This window comes from Eurosta solidaginis, chromosome 1 (genome assembly GCF_040869045.1).
Source record: "Eurosta solidaginis isolate ZX-2024a chromosome 1, ASM4086904v1, whole genome shotgun sequence".
Taxonomy (NCBI): domain Eukaryota; kingdom Metazoa; phylum Arthropoda; class Insecta; order Diptera; family Tephritidae; genus Eurosta; species Eurosta solidaginis.
Window position 1 is genome coordinate 7,458,222 of NC_090319.1, and position 20,467 is coordinate 7,478,688.

Genomic DNA, 20,467 nt, shown 5'->3' on the forward strand with positions numbered 1-20,467 from the left:
GGTAATAGGGGCATATATATTTCTATCTTTACATTTACTTTGTTTTATAGTTCTTTCTTAATGTAAAGTGATTTTTTAAAGTAAATTTTGCATTGAAGAAACACCACACCTTCTTTTATAAAAAAGTTTTATCTGGCTATCCCGACCTCCGCGTTCTTAGTTATATGAATATAAGTAAATATCGTTAGGATTAGCTTGAAATCAAATAACCAGAGTCCTTTTTAATTTCGAACTTCACAGTCCACATTTTCTTTTAGCACACTGTGGGGAGTTGTCACTCAATTTTTACACACACTTATTCAATTGTTTTAGTACTTGTGTGGCCGGCTCTGTTGTAATTCGTAATACCAAACAGGAGTTGAGTTGTCTGAAGGTTGAGTTGTTTTAATTACAACCCAACTAAGTTGAGTTGTATACCGTAATAGGGGCATAAATAACGAACATTTTGTTATACAAAATATTTGAGTTATTTAGTCTAGTTCTCTAGTTTATGTTTTTCTCCTAGATATATGCGTGTGTATATGTAACAGCTTCTGCTCTTAGCTGATGGTTATTTCTCTTTTTTCTTTGCTCTTATCTGCTGACTCCATAAGTATAAAATAATCTCTTCGCTTCACGCTGCTGGTTATGTGTGAAATATTCTTCGTTGTCATCTATGTATGTGTGTAAATGGCTTACTGTCGTGTTTATTAACTAACAGCATAGGGATGGTAGAAATGCTAATATTCGCCACAGTATTATGCATACGCCCTAATCTCATAGCTAAAATTAAAATTTCCCACAAGCTATTTCTTTCACCATTTCACTAAAATACATCTGTTTGATAAACACTTCGTTGCTTGGGTACGGGAGCCATTTGTTTACGCAATTGACGCTGCAATTCTAAAAGAATTCCACATTTTCGTTCGCTTCCGGTAATACGTTGGAAATTATCAATTGCAATGGGCAGCAGTTCCTCGAGTAGAAATAGTTTGTTTTTCAATACAAAATTGGGCTGAAAAAAATCAAATAATTAAACAAATTTTTTCAAAGTAGAATAGTTTATATTACATCAACGCTTAAACCTGCGACTGGTTTTACCGTCTGCTGAGCTACCATTAGATCACGTAAAATCATCTCTAAACTCGGCCATAACACCTCACTTTTGGCTAGATAAGCACACTGTGACGTCAACTGTAGATAGTGACGTGTAAACATAACAGTAGATTGTGTGAGATTTATCCACGTATCACCAGTGGTATGTGCGCGCATATCTATTCCAAGTGTATCCAATTCTAATAGCAGACGTTTCAAATTACTTTTGGTTTGCAAATTATATGGTTGCCAACCATCCTCGCTACGTCCAACAGTCTCTAGCAAACGTACGCGCGACTCCTCAATCAGAGATTCGAGTGTGCTGCGCAAAAGACCTTCGAGATGATAAGATAGATCTAAGCCAATTTCAGTTAGCTAAAAATGAAAATAATTTCAGGAATTTAACAGGCATTCCAATGTTATCTTAGATACCTTAGCACATGGTTTACGTATGCCCTCAATACATTTTGCTACAGCGTCCAAATGTGTGCCTTTAGTAAGGTAATGCTTTATTAGCTGACTGGCAAAGTATTGGAGTTCGGCGTTGCACCAAACAACAAGTGCTGTTAGAACAATCAAAGAATAGTATAAAATTTACAATTTGGGCAAGAATAAATAAGGGTCTGAGCTTTCGTTCGTAACACGTATAAACTTAAAATAATCAAGCTCCTTCCTTCCACAAGAAAATGATAGCTTGTTTTTTCCAATACATTTGCTCGACACCAAGCAAACCAATACAATTTGCAAAATGTATATTTGGATTATGATTTCTTTAGAAAGGTAGTAGCTAGGACTTTGTTAATTTCCAATTTAAAAGCATATCCAATACATATCGTATAAACATATTTCAGATCCCATTTGCATTAATTCAATTAGCATTTGGTTTTAACACTCACCGCTCACACAGGCTGGTTGCGTCTCAAATGCGATCAAAAACTCACAAGCCACTTGTGTTAAATCACAGAAGAACAGCTCGGATATCTCAGCATTATTACGACGCGCTTCACGTTGCGCTGAACGTAATGCCATTGTAGCTACCTTAAGTAGCGTACCACAAGCCTGCCGAGCGCGTCCTATATCGACAAGTATTTTGAGCGAACGGCGAGAAGCGCCAAGCGTTACTTGTAAATTGCGACAATGGGAATTTGACAGTTCTTGCAGCAAAACATCAGTAAGTTGTGTTTCTAATAATTTTACTTTTTCAGCAATTTGCTTTGAATTTACAAAACTTGCATCATTGCCTAAATAATCTTGAGTACGTTTAATAAGCGCTTGGGCGTCTTCAAAATGTCTTAGAGCGATAAGTGTTTGAATTTCTTCGCTAGCTGTTGCTATCCACTCAGGTCCATAGTTTTCAATAATTTTGCCACCATCCGAATCGGTGGGACTCACGACGGGTATTAGCGATTTGGCATCACTTGGTGAATCTTTCTGTTGCATCGAAGATTGTTTGGTTTTAGGTGGCTGCGGTGCAGGCCCCTTTTTGTTTGTTTTCTTCTGTTGGTCAAAACGAAAGGCTACTTCAAGCTTTTCTATCCACTCTGTCTAGAAGGAGATTATACAAATATGTATAAGTACATATCGTTAGCTTAATTTACAAAGGCCCTAACCAACAGAATTTTCGAAACTGCTTTTATCGCAGATTCTGGTATGGCTTAATAAAATACACCCTCCGTAATAATTTATTATTATTATACTCAGTTGAGCAGAGCTCACAGAGTATATTAAGTTTGATTGGATAACGGTTGGTTGTACATATATAAAGGAATCGAGATAGATATAGACTTCCATATATCAAAATAACCAGGATCGAAAAAAAATTTGATTGAGCCATGTCCGTCCGTCCGTCCGTCCGTCCGTTAACACGATAACTTGAGTAAATTTTGAGGTATCTTGATGAAATTTGGTATATAGGTTCCTGAGCACTCATCTCAGATCGCTATTTAAAATGAACGATATCGGACATAACCACGCCTACTTTTTCGATATCGAAAATTTCGAAAAACCGAAAAAGTGCGATAATTCATTACAAAAGACAGATAAAGCGACGAAACTTGGTAGATGAGTTGAACTTATGACGCAAAATAGAAAATTAGTAAAATTTTGGACAATGGGCGTGGCAGCGCCCACTTTTAAAAGAAGGTAATTTAAAACTTTTGCAAGCTGTAATTTGGCAGTCGTTGAAGATATCTGATGAAATTTGGCAGGAACGTTACTCTTATTACTATATGTACGCTTAATAAAAATTAGCAAAATCGGAGAAGGACCACGCCCACTTTTAAAAAAAAATTTTTTTAAAGTAAAATTTTAACAAAAAATTTAATATCTTTACAGTATATAAGTAAATTATGTCAAGATTCAACTCCAGTAATGATATGGTGCAACAAAATACAAAAATAAAAGAAAATTTAAAAATGGGCGTGGCTCCGCCCTTTTTCATTTAATTTGTCTAGGATACTTTTAACGCCATAAGTCGAACAAAAATTAACCAATCATTTTGAAATTTGGTAGGGGCATAGATTTTATGGCGTTAACTGTTTTCTGTGAAAATGGGCGAAATCGGTTGATGTCACGCCCAGTTTTTATACACAGTCGTCCGTCTGTCCTTCCGCATGGCCGTTAACACGATAACTTGAGCAAAAATCGATATATCTTTACTAAACTCAGTTCACGTACTTATCTGAACTCACTTTATCTTGGTATGAAAAATGAACGAAATCCGACTATGACCACGCCCACTTTTTCGATATCGAAAATTACGAAAAATGAAAAAAATGCCATAATTCTATACCAAATACGAAAAAAGGGATGAAATATGGTAAGGTAATTGGATTGTTTTATTGACGCGAAATATAACTTTAGAAAAAACTTTATAAAATGGTTGTGACACCTACCATATTAAATAGAAGAAAATGAAAAAGTTCTGCAGGGCGAAATAAAAAACCCTTAAAATTTTGGCAGGTATTACATATATAAATAAATTAGCGGTATCCAACAGATGATGTTCTGGGTCACCGTGGTCCACATTTTGGTCGATATCTGGAAAACGCCTTCACATATACAACTACCACCACTCCCTTTTAAAACTCTCATTAATACCTTTAATTTGATACCCATATCGTACAAACTCATTCTAGAGTCACCCCTGGTCCACCTTTATGGCGATATTTCGAAAAGGCGAACACCTATAGAACGAGGCCCACTCCCTTTTAAAAATACTCATTAACACCTTTCATTTGATACCCATATCGTACAAAGTCTAGAGTCACCCCTGGTCCAGAAAGGCCCACTCCCTCTTAAAATACTCATTAACTCCTTTCGTTTGATACCCATATTGCACAAACGAATTCTAGAGTCACCCCTGGCCCACCTTTATGGCGATATCTCGAAAAGGGGTCCACCTATGGAACTAAGGATTACTCCCTTTTAAAATACTCATTGGCACCTTTCATTTGATACCCATATCGTACAAACGCATTCTAGAGTCACACCTGGTCCATCTTTATGGCGATATCTCGAAAAGGCGTCCACCTATAGAACTAAGGCCCACTCCCTCTTAAAATACTCATTAACTCCTTTCGTTTGATACCCATATTGCACAAACGAATTCTAGAGTCACCCCTGGTCCACCTTTATGGCGATATCTCGAAAAGGGGTCCACCTATAGAACTAAGCCCCACGCCCTTTTAAAATAATCATTAACACCTTTCATTTGATACCCATATCATACAAACAAATTCTAAAGTCACCCCTGGTCCACCTTTATGGCGATATCTCGAAAAGGCGAACACCTATAAAACGAAGGCTCACTCCCTTTAAAAAATACTCATTAATACCTTTCATTTGATACCCATATCGTACAAACAAAGTCTAGAGTCACCCCTGGTCCAGAAAGGCCCACTCCCTCTTGAAATACTCATTAACTCCTTTCGTTTGATACCCATATTGCGCAAACGAATTCTAGAGTCACCCCTGGCCCACCTTTATGGCGATATCTCGAAACGGCGTCCACCTATGGAACTAAGGATTACTCCCTTTTAAAATACTCATTAGCACCTTTCATTTGATACCCATATCGTACAAACACATTCCAGGGTTTCCCTCGGTTCATTTTCCTACATGGTTATTTTCCCTTATGTTGTCACCATAGCTCTCAACTGAGTATGTAATGTTCGGTTACACCCGAACTTAACCTTCCTTACTTGTTATTTTATTATTATTTATTATTACGGCGTTTTAAGCCTAAAACTTAGATTATTACAAATTATAAGTACATTTTAATAATAATAGGATATCTAGAATTTGGGGTGTCGGAATGCATGAGATTCCGATCAGCACGGGAACTGGTGGTCCCAACGAGCGGGTCTTGGAGTCATCTCATTGGGAGGATGGAAGGAACGTGTTCTCAATCCTGCCCTACTCCAAGACGTATGATTACACAGTTTTATTATTTATGCTGTCGGAATGCATTTGATTCCGGTCAACCCAAAAGCTAGCAGCTCAGCAGAATGAGCCACTCTTGTCGGACGGTTGGAAAGGACGTGTTTCCAATCCTCCCTGTACAAGCTTTTATGTAAACATAATTAGCTATAATATATTACCCGTGTTTTTTTATACACGCGTATACGTTTACGTTTGCGCGTGAAAAAAAGGCTATCCTCGCTTAGATAATGCTTAGGAGACCCATCTAGCGGCAGTGGTTAAATAACTACAGCTACAGCACCGGGTGTACCGAAAAGCGGAGACACAACCCTCTGATGGTCATAGGGTATAACATATAGCTCAATCAGTTGCAATGAATTGTGGACACACATAGAATAAATATAAATTAGTGTAGAGGGTGAAACAAAGACATAAAAAATATATTTCAGTTACATCTGAGTATAATGCGTATTGAAATTTAAGCTGGTCATTGGTGCCGTATGTCGTATCGCTGTATCCGTATCCCTAACGTAATCAGCTGTTTATCGTTACGACGGTAAACCAAAACCCAATTGGTTGGCTACGATACGGTTACGACCTTGGCGGCACCAATAATCGATTGCATTGATTCTCATAAGGTTGGTCGAATCAGCTGTTAAAAGGTTACCGATACGGTTACCGATAAAGCACCAATGTCTCCAGCTTTAAGCTTTAAGCTGGAGACATTGGTGCTTTATCGGTAACCTTTTAACAGCTGATTCGACCAACCTTATGAGAATCAATGCAATCGATTATTGGTGCCGCTAAGGTCGTAGCAGTATCGTAGCCAACCAATTGGATTTTGGTTTACCGTCGTAACCATAAACAGCTGATTACGTTAGGGATACGGATACAGCAATACGACATACGGCACCAATGACTCCGGCTTTAGAAGTACACATTTTATGCGCAGCAATTCAGAGGTGTATTTAAAGTTTGACGCTTAGCAGTCCATATAAAATTTAAGCGTATAGACGTTTACGTGTAAAAAAAAAACACGGCTATTATTGTTTTATTATTTTTGTAGGACGTCTTTCCCAGTTTGATTGCGAGCGATATTATTTATTATAACCAATAACAATGGAGATATGACTTTTAAAAGGCCATATTTGCATATAGTAAATGTAATAAAATGTTTTTTGCTTTTCCTGTAAAATTTCAAATTTGTTGGTTAGGGCCTTTATGAGCTAGCGATGTGTCTATATCAATCAAAAAATTATATACCTTGCCAGCAGCAGTAACACTTTGGAAGATCTTCGAACCATCTGGTGTTATTATATTTATAGCATTTCTTACACCATCTAAGTCCTTAATATTGATAACAGCAATTTTCTTGGGATCATATTCTGTGAGAAATTCTAAACGTCTATATGTACAAATATATGTTATTGAAATCAATAGCTTGTGCAACAACTTTTATAAAACTTACTTATCATGTTTAACTTTACATACGATTAAGACATTATTAAATAAGAAGAAAAATACACGCTGTATAGGTCGATAATCATTGGGGTCCAATTCAATAAGTGCACCTTCATTAAGAAAGGTTTTTCCTTCGAGATTACCATTGAATCCTTGCACCATTTCTTTTACGGCTCGTGTAGCATGACTGTTTTCTACTTCTTCTTGTGTAGGTTGGTCAGCACCTTCCTCGTTCTTTTGAGTATTGCCTGCCGATTTTTCATCGGCCAGTGAGGCAAGTATGTTACGCTGCTCAATTAGAATATGAGATAGCTGATACATTTCAGATTCCAAATCTGTAAAATGTAAGAGGTATAAATTAGTTAATAGGCTCCTATATTCATAACTATTGTACTAAGGAATATATTTACGTGAGATTTCCTTAGCAGTTTCAATAAATTGCATATAATTCGCATAAACAGACTTTTTAAGTGTTGCCGAGGTTTGTTCGGTATATATTTGGATTTCCTTTTTGCGTTGCTGCAAATCTGCTCCACCAACGCATTCCTTTACCAATTGTTTAGTGTCTACGAATAAATTTTAAGAAATAACAACTGATTTGGAAAGTACGCAATTTAAACTACTCACATTTATCTACGTTAAAATCTGGTTTGTCGAAGTCCTTCATTACTTCGGCCATTTTTAAGTTGTTTTGGTAGAAAAATAGATATCTTTGCCCAAAATTGCAGCCCAGCAGAAAAATTATTTTCTTTCAAGGCGCTGTCCCAAATGAATGTCAAAAGAACAAAGGCAGCTGATTACAAAATTTTCTGCTGTCAATTTGAAGAGAGGAACAGGTGGCTGGCGGAAATCAGCAATTGGTACTTTTTTGAATATTAAATAAAAAATAAATGTATGACTCGATAACCTCCGACAAGATCTTAGGCAGAGCTTCTCTCCCAATTTGCGTCGTGCTCCTTTTAATTTTTACTACAAATTGGCGGGACGGGACCTACTTGCTTTATGCCGACTCCGAACGGCATCTGCAAGGCAGATAAGTTTTCACTGAGAGCTTTTCATGGCATAAATACACTCGGAGTGTTTGCCAAACACTGCCGAGGAGCGACCCCGCTTAGAAAAATTGTCTTCTAATTGAAAAACCTTGTTTCTAAAATTTTGATGTTGCTTTGCCCGGGGCGTGAACCCAGGATCTTCGGTGTGATAGGCGGAGCACGCTACCATCACACCACGGCGGCCGCTTTACTAATAAAAATAGCTTAAAGTGATGTGAAGCTAATTTTTAATAAAAATTTACCACCACAGCAGTGAATAAGTGTCAATGTTTAGGTTACATTTTGCGTTTGCTATCTCCTTTTGACAATCCCTATGCCAGTGAAATGAAAAAAATTATATTCCCTATGCCAGTGAAATGAAAAAAATTATATTAGCTGATGAGATTAACCAACCATATAATTGAGCCAAGAATTTTGACATTAGTCCCTCGACTTACAAAAACTAATAGCTCCGTCACGTAAGTATTGTCTTATAGATGCGTTCAACACAAGCTTATGCTCGATGTGTTGTTTGCACGTATTTTTATGAAGAACGACAGATCGAGCGACACTGGCGCCGTCTGATATGAAAAACTAGGCAAATCTAGAATTTTTTTGCAAGCAAAGCATAAGATGAGTTTGACATTTTCTTCGGCTAAGGGTGCTGGCACATTTTGCAAGTCAAATTATTTTTCCCACTCGTGGGTAACTTTCCTAACACTTTTTAGCAAATAAAAACTGCAATATAAGGGTAATTCTATACGACAGCATGACACTCTTAACACACGTCCAAAAACATCAAGAGAGGTATCAAAAGACGCGTTTTGGATCCAGGTACGCGAATCCAAAAGCGGAGGTAAAACATTTTGGGTCTGTCAAGAGATATTTACAAAATAAATTGAAAATTTTCATGTACTTACTTACTTAGTTTTAAATTTTCATGTGGTTGTTGTAATTTTAATGATTTTGTTTTACCCACAAAAAAATTGTGAACATAAGACTTTTACGCGGATATAGTGTCGGTCCCAAACCGGGTTTGGACCCACCCAGGGTAATTTTATAAGCGCAGCCGAAGGCCGCCACTGTAGAAAGGTTTTCTGCCCAAAACTACGTGGATCCCAACCCCTTGTTTCAGAGCACTCTGGGGTATTTTTTCGGTATTTCGTTAATATTTTTTGAATACTTATTATTATTGTCGAGGTCAATAAGCGTCTTTTGACTCCTCTCGATATTTTTGGACGTGTATTAGCAGTGTAATGCTGTCGTATAGAATTATCCTCATTTGCACACAAAATTTACACCTTAAATTTGTATGCAATTCTGAAAAGTATTGAGCACATTGTTTTGCTGAATGAGCGCCGAATGTAAGTCATATGTCAGTGAGAAAATGTTTATGAAACGCCATGGTAGGTAGGTAGGTTGAACTGGCCGGTCCATGAGGACCTCACATAGACTGATTGAGTCCGTAGTGTTACCAGAAGTTTGTTTTAACGACCAAACTGAAAAACCCTATCAAAAACCAGGACCTATGTTATAAAATAACTCCGTCCTCTTGGCAAATACTAGAAGCTTCCTAGGACTTAAGCCACTTGCTGCTTCTAGATCTGACAGCTGTATCACTCCTAATAGCTGGAGTCTTAGCCTGGCAAGTGCAGGGCACGAGCACAGAACGTGCTCGATCGTTTCCTCCTCCAACCCGCACTTCCTACACCTGCTATCATTGACCAAGCCTAATTTAAAGGCATGTGACGCCAGAAGGCAGTGTCCAGTCAGAATACCCGTCATGAGTCTACAGTCCTCTCTTTTTAATGATAGAATCAACTGTGTTAGTCTAAGGTTGTAAGACCTACACATAATGTTCGACACTTTACAGCCCCGCGCTTGAACCCACGCCTTTTCTGCTTGGTCGATCATGTGCACCTCTCGCCTTCGCTTAATCTCGCCCAATCTAATTAGGACGTCTACGGAGCAAGCTTCAAGGGATGCGCCCTTTTTAGCTAATTCGTCCGCTTTTTCATTCCCATCTATTCCCATATGCCCTGGGACCCAATATAGATGTATGCTTCTCCCTGTCCCGATTCTCTCCAGAGACTGCTTACACTCTAACACGCATTTAGATGCTGTGCTATGCGAGATTATTGCCTTAATTGCTGCTTGACTGTCAATATAAAAGTTAACACGGTTGCAGCTTAAGCTATTCTCTTCCAGGGTTTCTACTGCTTTGGTTACGGCTAATATTTCCGCTTGGAAAACGCTACAGTAATCCGGCAGCCTGTAGGATCTGCTTAATTCCGGATCAGCGCAGTATACCGCAGACCCTTCCACTATTTTTGAACCATCGGTGTACACATGTATCGCCTCGTCCGCCATTTGCGCACCCTTGCGCCAACCGTCCACCTCTATTGTTGCCTTAAGATCTCCCTCAAAGTGCAGGTAGGGAATCATGTAGTCTGTTCGTCTTGTGACTGAGGACGCTATACTACTATGGCCATATGGTCGGCGCTCAAGCTGCCCCGAAGCATCGAGCCTGGTTGCGGTCGTTAACGCTTTGTTCTTTGCTACCAGGTCTACAGGTGGAATGTGCAGAATGGCATACAGTGCAGCCGTCGGGGTTGTTTTCAGGGCTCCCGTAATGCAAAGCATCGATAGTCTGCATACCCCCTCTAATTTTTTGAGGTATGTTGTTTTTTGTGTGGCTTTCCACCAAACAAAAACTCCATAGTATAGAATAGGGCTTACAATCGCTGTAAAAACCCAATGAGAAAGAGAGGGCGATAGGCCCCACGTACACCCCAGCATTATTTTACATGCATAGAGTGCCGTTGAGGCCTTCTTGACCCTCTCCTCCACGTTGAGTTTCCATGACAGCTTACTGTCTAGGATGATTCCTAGATATTTTGTGCAAGGTTTCTCCTGTAAGGTCACCGCTCCTAACTTAGGCCTGGTCCAATTTGGGACCTTGTATCTCTTTGTAAACAAGACCATATCCGTCTTCTCCGCATTGACTTTCAGCCCGACATTAGATGCCCAGGTATGAATATCCCGAAGCGCCCGATCCATCAAAGAACTAATCGTTGGAAGGCATTTTCCACTTATGACAATTGCAACGTCATCTGCGTAAGCCGTAAGTTTTACGGGTCCCTCATCGAATTGCCTGAGCAGTTGGTTGATGACCAGTGTCCACAGCAGAGGTGATAGCACCCCTCCCTGCGGCGTGCCCCTGTCCACTGATTTCGTGGCCTCGTACAATCCCCATTGTGATGTAATCTTTCTGCAATTTAACATGCAGCCGATCCATCTGATTAAGGCAGGATGTACTTTAATGTAATTAAGACCATCGAAAATCGCCCATTTTGCAACATTATTGAAAGCCCCGGCAATGTCCAAGAAGACTCCTAGAGCATACTCCTTATATTCCAGGGATTTCTCTATGCTTATTACCACCCTATGCAATGCGGTGTCTACCGACTTGTCTTTGGTGTACGCATGCTGTGTTGTGGAGAGCAGCTTTTCATCCACGTTGGACTTTATGTACACATCTATCAGCCTCTCAAAGGTTTTGAGCAGAAATGATGTTAAGCTAATGGGTCTATAGTCTTTGGGATACACGTGACCGATCTTCCCCGCCTTTGGTAGAAAAGCTACACGAGCAGTTCTCCAAGAGTGCGGTACATGATTCAGTCTTATGCACCCATCGAATATTATTTTAAGCCATTCCACGACCGCCCTACTTGAGACTTGTAGCATGGCCGGGAATATACCATCTGGGCCCGGCGATTTAAACTTAGAAAACGTCTTCACTGCCCACTCGATCTTGGTATCGGTCACCAAGCCCGGCACCACTAGCTCCGTGATCGAAGTGTGAGTGATGTCTGCTGGTTCTTCTAAACCGTCTCCCGATGGGAAATGTGTATCGAGAAGCACCTCAAGGGATTCCTCACTATCACGTGACCATTCCCCGTTCTCTTTCTTTATTAATCCCTGGACTATGCTTCCCTTTGCTAGGACTTTTTTCAACCGTGCTGTTTCACTGGAGCACTCTATGTCCGTACAGAAACTTTTCCATGAGTTTCTCTTCGCCCTGGTAATTTCACGCTTGTAGATCCTCAGTAGATCCCTGTACTCGTCCCGACACGCTTCGCTTTCCGCGGTCTTTGCGAGTTTAAACATTTCTTTTACCTGTCTTCTTAGAAGACTCAGCTCATTGCTCCACCATGGCGGCTTTGCTTTTCCTCTCAATCTTCTTAGATGGCAAGCTTTGTTATACGCAGTCATAAGCGTCCTTGTTAGGAATTCATTCGACTCCTCCAGTTCCTCTACATTAGCAACCTCTTTGGGTTGTCCCAGTTTCGTTTCTACATGTTTCTGGAATTTAGTCCAATTCGTTGCCCTAGGGTTTCTAAAGGTTCCTCCCTTCTCTACCCTCTTTAGTGGGATGCTGAAGCTTATATACGCATGGTCGGAGAAGGATGGTCTATCGAGAACCATCCAATCATACCTTGATATATCACGCTCGGAGCTCAATGTAATATCCAGAACATTGCTGGATGTTGGACCAATGTATGTAGGAACATTTCCCCTGTTGGCTATCTGCAAATTGGTTTGCAGGATGTAACAAAATGGAGATTCGCCTCTCTCGTTCGTATCTGCTCCTCCCCACGCATTTGCATCTGCGCCTATGACCAACCGCCCTTTGCGCCCTTCCTCCTGTACTAGCCTTTTGCACTCCATCGGTGGAACCTCCGCAGCATGGGCCATGTAGCAGGACGCCAGGATAAATACCTGCTTATTCTTTTGCTCAACGGCCACCGCTACGAGATCCTCGGTGGTGTAATTAGGCAGCATATATGAATGCAGCTGTTTCCTTACCATTACTACAGCTCGCACCCGTCCTTCCGTTTGTGCGTAGTAAACGCCAAACCCGCGCGCGCTAAGTCCAGAAACCTTTCCTCCCGATGAGAGCCACGGCTCCTGGATCAGCGCCACGTCAAACGAACCCTCCTCAAGGGTTAGGAGGAGTTCGCTCGACGCCACTTTACTGTGTTGGAGGTTTATCTGTAGGACTCGCAGCACCATTGGGCTGTTTGTCCCCCTCCAGCACCTTCGTCTTGACGTCGTCGTCCTCCTCTTGCCCTTTTGGTTTAGAGTATTCGAGGCCCCCTTCAGCCCCTCGTGAATGTTGTGCCGTGTGTTCCTCTGTGCGAGTCACAGCACCATTTAGCGGTTGGTCCTCTTCTAGCACGTTCGTGGTGACGTCGGGGACCTCCACCTGTCTTTTTTTCCTTAGGCTTCTGAGGTCCTTTTCGAGTTCGCCCACTTCCAGCGTGTTAGGATTTTTATCCTCGGGACTTCTTTTCCTGATTCGCATGTAAATTTTGCCAGTGCCAAAGGACATTTTGCCAAGCTGCGTGTACAAAATATCCTCCGCCTGCTTGTTTATTTGGAAGATGTAGAACTGACCATCCTCGGTAGGCCGAGATACAGTAAGTACCTTCCAATCCTGTGTCGGTATGTTCGGATTCTGATTCTGCAGAAGTCGCAGTGTATCCTCCGACTTCATCACGCATGGTATCCATACCTTTACTTTTGGTACCGTGGGGATTTGCGCTTTATCCACCACCTCAAACCGCGCGTTCGTGCCTTGCCTTTGGAGGTTTGGAACGACTTCCTCCAGCCACCGCAAGCTCGCGATGTTGTCGCACGCTATCATCTTCACACCATTATACCATCCCCCCGAATCAAAGGTTGGAAGAGGCTTACTTGGTTGTTCCCGCATCATCTTAAGCATTAAGCTAATAAGCTCCCTTTCCACAGATCTCCACCTTTCAGTAGTCATTTGTCCGAACGGACTGCTACGATCAACCAGAGCCACAGTCAGTGACTGCTTTGCCACATCACTCATCTTCTCGGGAAAAGCAGGAGTGTTAGTGTTATCTCCCTTTGGAACCTCCGAGAACACCGGAGTCTTCGCGTTAACTCCCTTTAGCGCCTCCGAGAAAGCCGGAGTCTTAGCGTTATCTCCCTTTGGCTTATCTCCTACTTCCGTAGTTGGAACTTCCCTCTGACTGGCAGCTTTCGAGGTAGTTGCTACCTCGCTATTGGAACCCATCTGTCTTACAGCTTTGGGCCTACTTGTCTTGTCTATGCGCCTGCCCTGCCTCGCGGCTCTAGGACTGGGTCCTTTCTGCCTCTTGAAAGCAGGCTTGTCGCCTTCTGCCGAACGTTGCCTCTTCATTCTGCCATTCGACGCTTCTTCCTCCTCGTACCGGTTGCAGAACCGAGGGTTTCTCGCAGCAAACCTTTTGAACTGCCTTCGACCTACTTCTACCGCTTCATGGGCCCATTCCAAGCGCTCGATCTCCACTTCTGTTGGGTCGACCACTGCTCCCAAGCGTTGTACAATTCTTAGTGCTGCACGGTACTGCGAGAGAGCTCTTTTACTTCCTCTGCTCCGTACCCTTCTCCACTCTTCTACTCCGTTTTCATTTGTGTGCTTCTCCAACACGGAGTTCATTGAATCAGCACTACTCTCGCTCCCCGAGTCCGACGCATCGCTTAATTCGTATTTGTCGTCCTTGGATTGCAACTCAGTCCTCCTCTTTACATCCTCCTTATTACATTCAGGTAATGAGTTGTTCATCTTGGTCGTACGACCACCTGCCCGACAAGGCGGGCTCAGCGGTCCAGTATTATATACGGGGAAAGAACCGTCCGCCACAGCAGCGCCCCTTACTGCGGTAAGGCCATAAATACTTCCCGAGATGGCCCGGTATCGGGAAGGCTCCGTTCGAATACAGCCGAATTTATCCCCTGGCTGCAAATCGTCCAATAGGCACGGTCCGCATAACACCCTGGATTAGGGGGTTGGCAGTTCTTGGTCACCGACATCCCGCCGCCCTCCTATGAGGCGAAACGGCGTAGATGTCAGTCCTAAACAGCTCCGCCTCATAGTCGGGCGCTATGGAGTTCGGCTAAGCCCTCACACCAACGACAAGGTGCCTACCCTAGTGAGGGAAAACGCCATGGTAACAAAGAAGTTATTCTGCAGCAGTGCGTATGAGTTTTAATTGTCATAATAGCGTACACTGACTGTCAAGAAAATGCACGAAGTGTTTATCAGTGAGTTTTCTTGTTCACAATTGTGCTTTACAGAATCAGAATTTCAAAGTTTACACCATTTCTTGTGTACACTTTAAAAGTCAAAGTTAGCGAATAGTGCCACAGGATCACAACGTTGTTGTTTCATTTGTTTATCGATGTTTGGATCCGATTTCATTGGAACGGAACTATCAATCCTTTAATTTTGGTCGCACTTTTTACTTCTTTTCTATTGACATTTGGGAATGAGTAATATTTTTTTTTGCGTGCCTTTCATTTGGATTTGGTCATCATTTCAGAGAAAGGCAAACAAATTTTATTTAGCTAATAGCAACTTAATTTATTAACAATGGATTGGTTGTTTGGCAAGAAAATCTCTCCGGATGAGATGATGCGCAAGAACCAACGAGCGCTGAATCGAGCTATGCGAGATTTGGATAGGGAGCGCATGAAAATGGAGCAGCAGGAGAAAAAAATAATTGCGGACATCAAACGTATGGCCAAGGAAGGACAAATGGATGCAGTGAAAATCATGGCTAAAGATTTAGTACGCACACGTCGTTATGTTAAGAAGTTCATGCTGATGAAGGCCAACATACAAGCGGTTTCCTTAAAAATACAAACTCTTAAATCACAGAATACCATGGCCCAAGCTATGCGGGGTAAATATTTGCACGGAGAATGCAATTGGTGATGACATAATTTTTCTTTTTTCAATTTTTTGTTTTGTTGTCGCATTAGGCGTTACTAAGGCAATGCAGAATATGAATCGCCAGCTGAATTTACCACAAATTCAAAAAATATTACATGAATTTGAAAAACAATCAGAAATTATGGATATGAAAGAAGAAATGATAAATGATGCTATAGACGATGCAATGGAGGATGAGGGTGATGAAGAGGAAACAGATGCAGTGGTTGCACAAGTATTTGACGAACTAGGCTTACAAGTGGGCGAGCAATTGGGTGACTTACCCACAGCAAGTGGTTCTTTATCAATTGCGGGTGGCGCAAAAAGTACACCATCTGCTGTAGCCGCTGGCGGTGTGGGGGGCGGTGTTGGTGCTAGTGGTTCTGGCAATGGCAGCAATGGTGGTGCTGGTGGAGTAGCTGCTGGTGGTAGTGGTGCTTCGTCGCCAGTATCTGATGCTGATGCGGACCTGCAAGCGCGTCTTGATAAATTAAGGCGGGACTAAAAAATACTCGTCATCACATTGTTAGATGTATGAGTGTACTTTGGGCTTTGTAAAACATTTATCAGTGTCATTTGGCTTTGAATTAATTCACTTTCGTAGTTATATTTTTTGTACTTCACAACTGTGAGGTATCTTATTCTAAATCAAGAAACAACACAAAGCGTGTGTTTAAAATGTATTCATATACGGGTATGTACTTTATGTAAGCCTGAAAAGAAAAGAAGCAGAATCATTATAATACAACATTCGAAATATCATTTAATGAAATATATATATTCCTCTTATTTTTTCCTAGCTTTAGAAAGTTTCATTTTTGTACTTTTACATGTTGTTATCTATAATAAAAAGTTAAATTGATTTGGGGATTGGTAATTTATGCAAGGCCATGTCAATCACTTAACCATAAAATCCGGCGTTAAGCATTGGAAGTATTACATTATATTGGCCGCTTATTCAACAATTACAAAAAAGAAAAAAAAAAAAATAGTATCAATAAATGGAGCTAAGCAAATCGTAGTAGCTTAATTTATTGCTCTAGTGGCTTTGGATGTGTTGTTTAGGAATAAATATTGCTGTTGTTTAGTGTAACCCCATTTAATCGCAATAAATCGAATGTCGTTACTGCCAGTTTCGTGCTGGAGAAAGCCTCGTTAGAGGAGCTTTAATGCCATATTCGACCCAACCTGCTCCTTAGCTAGGTTTTGGTAAGTCTTGCTGTATAGTGGATTGACGATTTGCTATTGCAGAATGTCGAAACTCTTTCTTCGGGGTTTCTGATTTTGTTATTATATCCCATCAAATATGGCGTATAGTTTTCCCACTAATCAGTACGACTGACTTAAGTCCGCTTGGTTGCCTATCAGAAGACACTTTTTGATCAGCGTGTGTATTTATATTGTGGACCTTTCTATAAATACGTCTATCACTATTTGATTGCCGACATCAACTCCCATCTCCATATATGTAAACCTTTTCTTCTTGCTTAGATCTATCATAAACTTCTTGTCTGGCCCCAGTGACGAAAGTTTGTTCACCCAGCAATGTATAAACTAAGGTTGTTACTCATAATAAATTCAAAAGGGCATTGATATCTTTCATTGGTATCCGAGCATCCTCTTTCCTCACAGTAAGTACTTGCTTCGAATCCAACGACTAGAGGTACTTTTGTTCTCCTGTAGTAGTCACCTAACATCTTCAGCTTGTCCAGCTGCATCGAATTGTTTAATATTTAAAGGCCTTATATATTTCCCTGATGTTCTCTTACAGCTATCTGATTTATGCTCTCACATTTCACAGCTCCCGAATAAGCGCTGCATCGCCAAAGCGTTTGGCTCACTATGTTAGGATCTTAGTTAAATAAACTTAGCTTAGCTGAGATAAAAAAGTGTGTAGTATTACGGAATTATTTCCTTTCTGATCAATTTAACGAACTTTTGTTAGTTCCCTCGTATGTAGCGACGAGTTTTTATAATCAAATTAGTTATTTGTACATCGAATGCTTGAAGTTTGTTTTTAAGTATGTGTTCAGCATTGCGTCTATAGCTTAGTTTAGATAGCTTTTTATCGTTAATTTTAATATAAAACGCTAGTTAAAGATTTTTAAATTTATTTATTTTCATAACTTACATACAAGTGAACTCACAAAAGCATTTAACTGAATAATTTATAATTAAATTTATAGATGGTCTAAGAGCATAAATAGTAACTCGACCACATATCCATTACATACTATAATTCCAATTCAGTTCAATATTTTGCTATATTTCTCATTAAAAAACAATTGTAATACATAAACAAGTATGTATGTATACATAATGTATAATTAAGTATATTTCTAATATCCAAGTTTGAACTGTTTGTTATTAAACAGTTGTAACGATTTTCCATTGTTTCCTTGTATTACCATAAATAAAATGCACAGATGTATGTATGTACTCATATATACTACATATATGCATCTAATAGCTAAGTTGTGTGTACTTTTTATATTTTCCAACCGATACATTTTACTGGATACCAGTTGCAGCAAATACTTGCTCAACATTTTTGAATACCTCATCGGCATTCGGACTTGCATCGATTTGCTTAACTTGTCCTAATTGTTCAAAATGTTTAATTATTGGCATTGAATCATTATTATATGTTTGTATACGTTTTTTCAAGCTCTCCAAATTATCATCACTACGGCCAGAACCACTTTGACCACGAGCCAAGCAACGTTCTATACATTTGTCTTCACTACAGTTAAAAAATAAAACAAATTTCAAATCCACTTTGTCACCCATTTGTTGCTTCCAACCATCGAGATTATCTTGATTGCGTGGAAAACCATCGATAAGGAATCGTTGCTTGCCTGAAGTTTTCATTGCTTTTTCAAGCAGTGAGCATGTCACTGCGACAGGCACAATTTTACCATTACGTATATATTCTTCAATTAAACTACCATATTCAGATCCTTCGCGTACACGCTCCTCACGAAGTAAATCACCCGCAGATAAATGTACAAATTGATAGCGCTCTACAATTTTGGAGCATTGTGTACCTTTCCCAGCACCAGGGCCACCCAATACAAATATAATTTGAGGTTTCTGTTCTTCTGGCATTTTTTGTACTGCTTTTGACCTTTCACCGCTTGTATTTTTTACTGACTGCACTTCTTTGTTACTTATAGAGCGTAGAATAGATTTTTTGCAATATATGAACGTTTGCAATTGCTTCGATAGTGCATATGATGCAGCAAATTGTTGGTATGCAGGGGCTGCTTTTGTAGAATTTAACTTACTTAGGCCACCAACACGAAATGCTGTGCTGAGCATGAATATCTGAACCTTACTTGTATACGTGTGCTTGATTTTATTATTGTTTTTACTTGTATTTCATTTTTTCTTGCCTTAGATGATATGCGGACTTTTTAAATTGATGTTTTTGTTTTTGGCTTCTTGCGTTAATTCATGGCGGAACCACACAAGGTGGTAGCGGAGTCATACACAAACAAACAAACACACATATTCCATGTACTTTGTTTTTGTAAATCTCTGGTTTTACGTCAAAATAATACTGCGCCATGCGCCAGATGCATAGTGTACACGCAGCGTTCCATACATTGTTTACTATATAGTTTGGCAGCTTAAATAGAGGTCATGTTGCGAATAGAGTGGAAGGCAGTGGACTAGGCAGTCGAATGTCATATAATGAAGGAATGGTGTTCGGAGTTTTTTCAAAGTTAAAAAAAAAATGATAAAAGCTTTAATATAAATAAAACTATTGTTTTAATAACAACAAAAACGTCTTATATATTCTATATACATAAAATCGTAAGGATTATCTCACTTTAAAATTTGAGTTAAATAATCTAAAGTTTTGTTTTGAAACTGAGTCGAGAACTGTGCGTGTGACTGTGCGAATTTTCACCGATCAGCTGTTAGTTGCGCTACTTGGTAAAATTTACAATGGTTTCATATATTTTTTCCAAGTCTTCAAACGCCGCCAAAAAAATCGTCATATATATGGCAACAACCAATAACAACCAAAGTCGAGTTAGGACGAAATTGGGTTATTACCAGAGGCCATACGATTGTATACGCCGAGTACCAAAATGATGAAAAAACAAGTAAGGAAGGCTAAGTTCGGGTGTAACCGAACATTGCATACTCAACTGAGAGCTTTGGAGATAAAATATGGGAAAATCACCATAAAGGAAAATGAACCTAGGGTAACCCTGGAATGTGTTTGTATGACATGGGTATCAAATGGAAGGTAATAAAGAGTATTTTAAAAGGGATTGATCCATAGTTCTATAGGTGTGCGCCATTTCGGGATGTCGCCATAAAGGTGGACCAGGGGTGACTCCAGAACGTGTTTGTACGATATGGGTATCAAATGAAAGGTGGTAATGAGTATTTTAAAAGACAGTGATCCTTAGTTCTATAGGTTGATGCCTTTTCGGGATATCGCCAAAAACGTGGACCAGGGGTGACTCTAGAATGCGTTTGTACGGTATGGGTATCAAATGAAAGGTGTTAATGAGTATTTGAAAAGGGAGTTGGCCTTAGTTCTATAGGTGGACGCCTTTGCGAGATATCGCCATAAAGACGGACCAGGAGTGACTCTAGAATGTGTTTGTACGATATGGTATCAAATGAAAGGTGTTAATGAGTATTTGAAAAGGGAGTGGGCCTTAGTTCT

At 40.2% G+C, this 20,467-nt stretch overlaps 3 protein-coding genes across 4 annotated transcripts; 1 reads left to right on the plus strand and 2 right to left on the minus strand.

The window, feature by feature from the left end:
- Window positions 1-12: 12 nt before the first annotated feature.
- On the minus strand, window positions 13-7,770 carry Exo84 (exocyst 84). 2 transcript variants are annotated; one of them, XM_067778724.1, is made up of 8 exons: window positions 7,585-7,770; window positions 7,368-7,523; window positions 6,965-7,292; window positions 6,760-6,901; window positions 1,971-2,571; window positions 1,507-1,637; window positions 1,051-1,449; window positions 13-994 (listed from the first exon to the last, which is right to left on the minus strand). In XM_067778724.1, the coding sequence occupies exons 1-8, from the start codon at window positions 7,634-7,636 to the stop codon at window positions 806-808; spliced, it is 1,998 nt and encodes a 665-aa protein (XP_067634825.1). In that variant the 5' UTR covers window positions 7,637-7,770; the 3' UTR covers window positions 13-805. The 2 variants fall into 2 exon arrangements, with proteins under 2 accessions (XP_067634825.1, XP_067634819.1); XM_067778718.1 differs by having other exon boundaries at window positions 1,971-2,619; window positions 7,585-7,766.
- Window positions 7,771-15,325: 7,555 nt separating this feature from the next.
- Vps2 (vacuolar protein sorting 2) lies at window positions 15,326-16,798 on the plus strand. The gene is made up of 2 exons (XM_067778776.1): window positions 15,326-15,748; window positions 15,828-16,798. Exons 1-2 carry the CDS (start codon window positions 15,436-15,438, stop codon window positions 16,280-16,282), a joined length of 768 nt encoding a protein of 255 aa, XP_067634877.1. The 5' UTR covers window positions 15,326-15,435; the 3' UTR covers window positions 16,283-16,798.
- Window positions 16,026-19,268, minus strand: Cmpk (cytidine/uridine monophosphate kinase Dak1). Its single transcript, XM_067778768.1, has 2 exons — window positions 19,173-19,268; window positions 16,026-19,110 (listed from the first exon to the last, which is right to left on the minus strand). Exon 2 carries the CDS (start codon window positions 19,096-19,098, stop codon window positions 18,289-18,291), a length of 810 nt encoding a protein of 269 aa, XP_067634869.1. The 5' UTR covers window positions 19,099-19,110; window positions 19,173-19,268; the 3' UTR covers window positions 16,026-18,288.
- Between the last annotated feature and the right edge of the window lie 1,199 nt (window positions 19,269-20,467).

Coding starts and splice junctions, on each gene's coding strand:
- Exo84 (XM_067778718.1), bottom strand. CDS start 7,636: ATGGCCGAAGTAATGAAGGACTTCGACAAACCAGATTTTAACGTAGAT. Junction 7,524..7,584: donor AGATTTTAACGTAGATAAAT/GTGAGTAGTTTA, acceptor ATTTATTCGTAG/ACACTAAACAATTGGTAAAG. Junction 7,293..7,367: donor AACTGCTAAGGAAATCTCAC/GTAAATATATTC, acceptor TACATTTTACAG/ATTTGGAATCTGAAATGTAT.
- Vps2 (XM_067778776.1), top strand. CDS start 15,436: ATGGATTGGTTGTTTGGCAAGAAAATCTCTCCGGATGAGATGATGCGC. Junction 15,749..15,827: donor CATGGCCCAAGCTATGCGGG/GTAAATATTTGC, acceptor TTGTCGCATTAG/GCGTTACTAAGGCAATGCAG.
- Cmpk (XM_067778768.1), bottom strand. CDS start 19,098: ATGCTCAGCACAGCATTTCGTGTTGGTGGCCTAAGTAAGTTAAATTCT.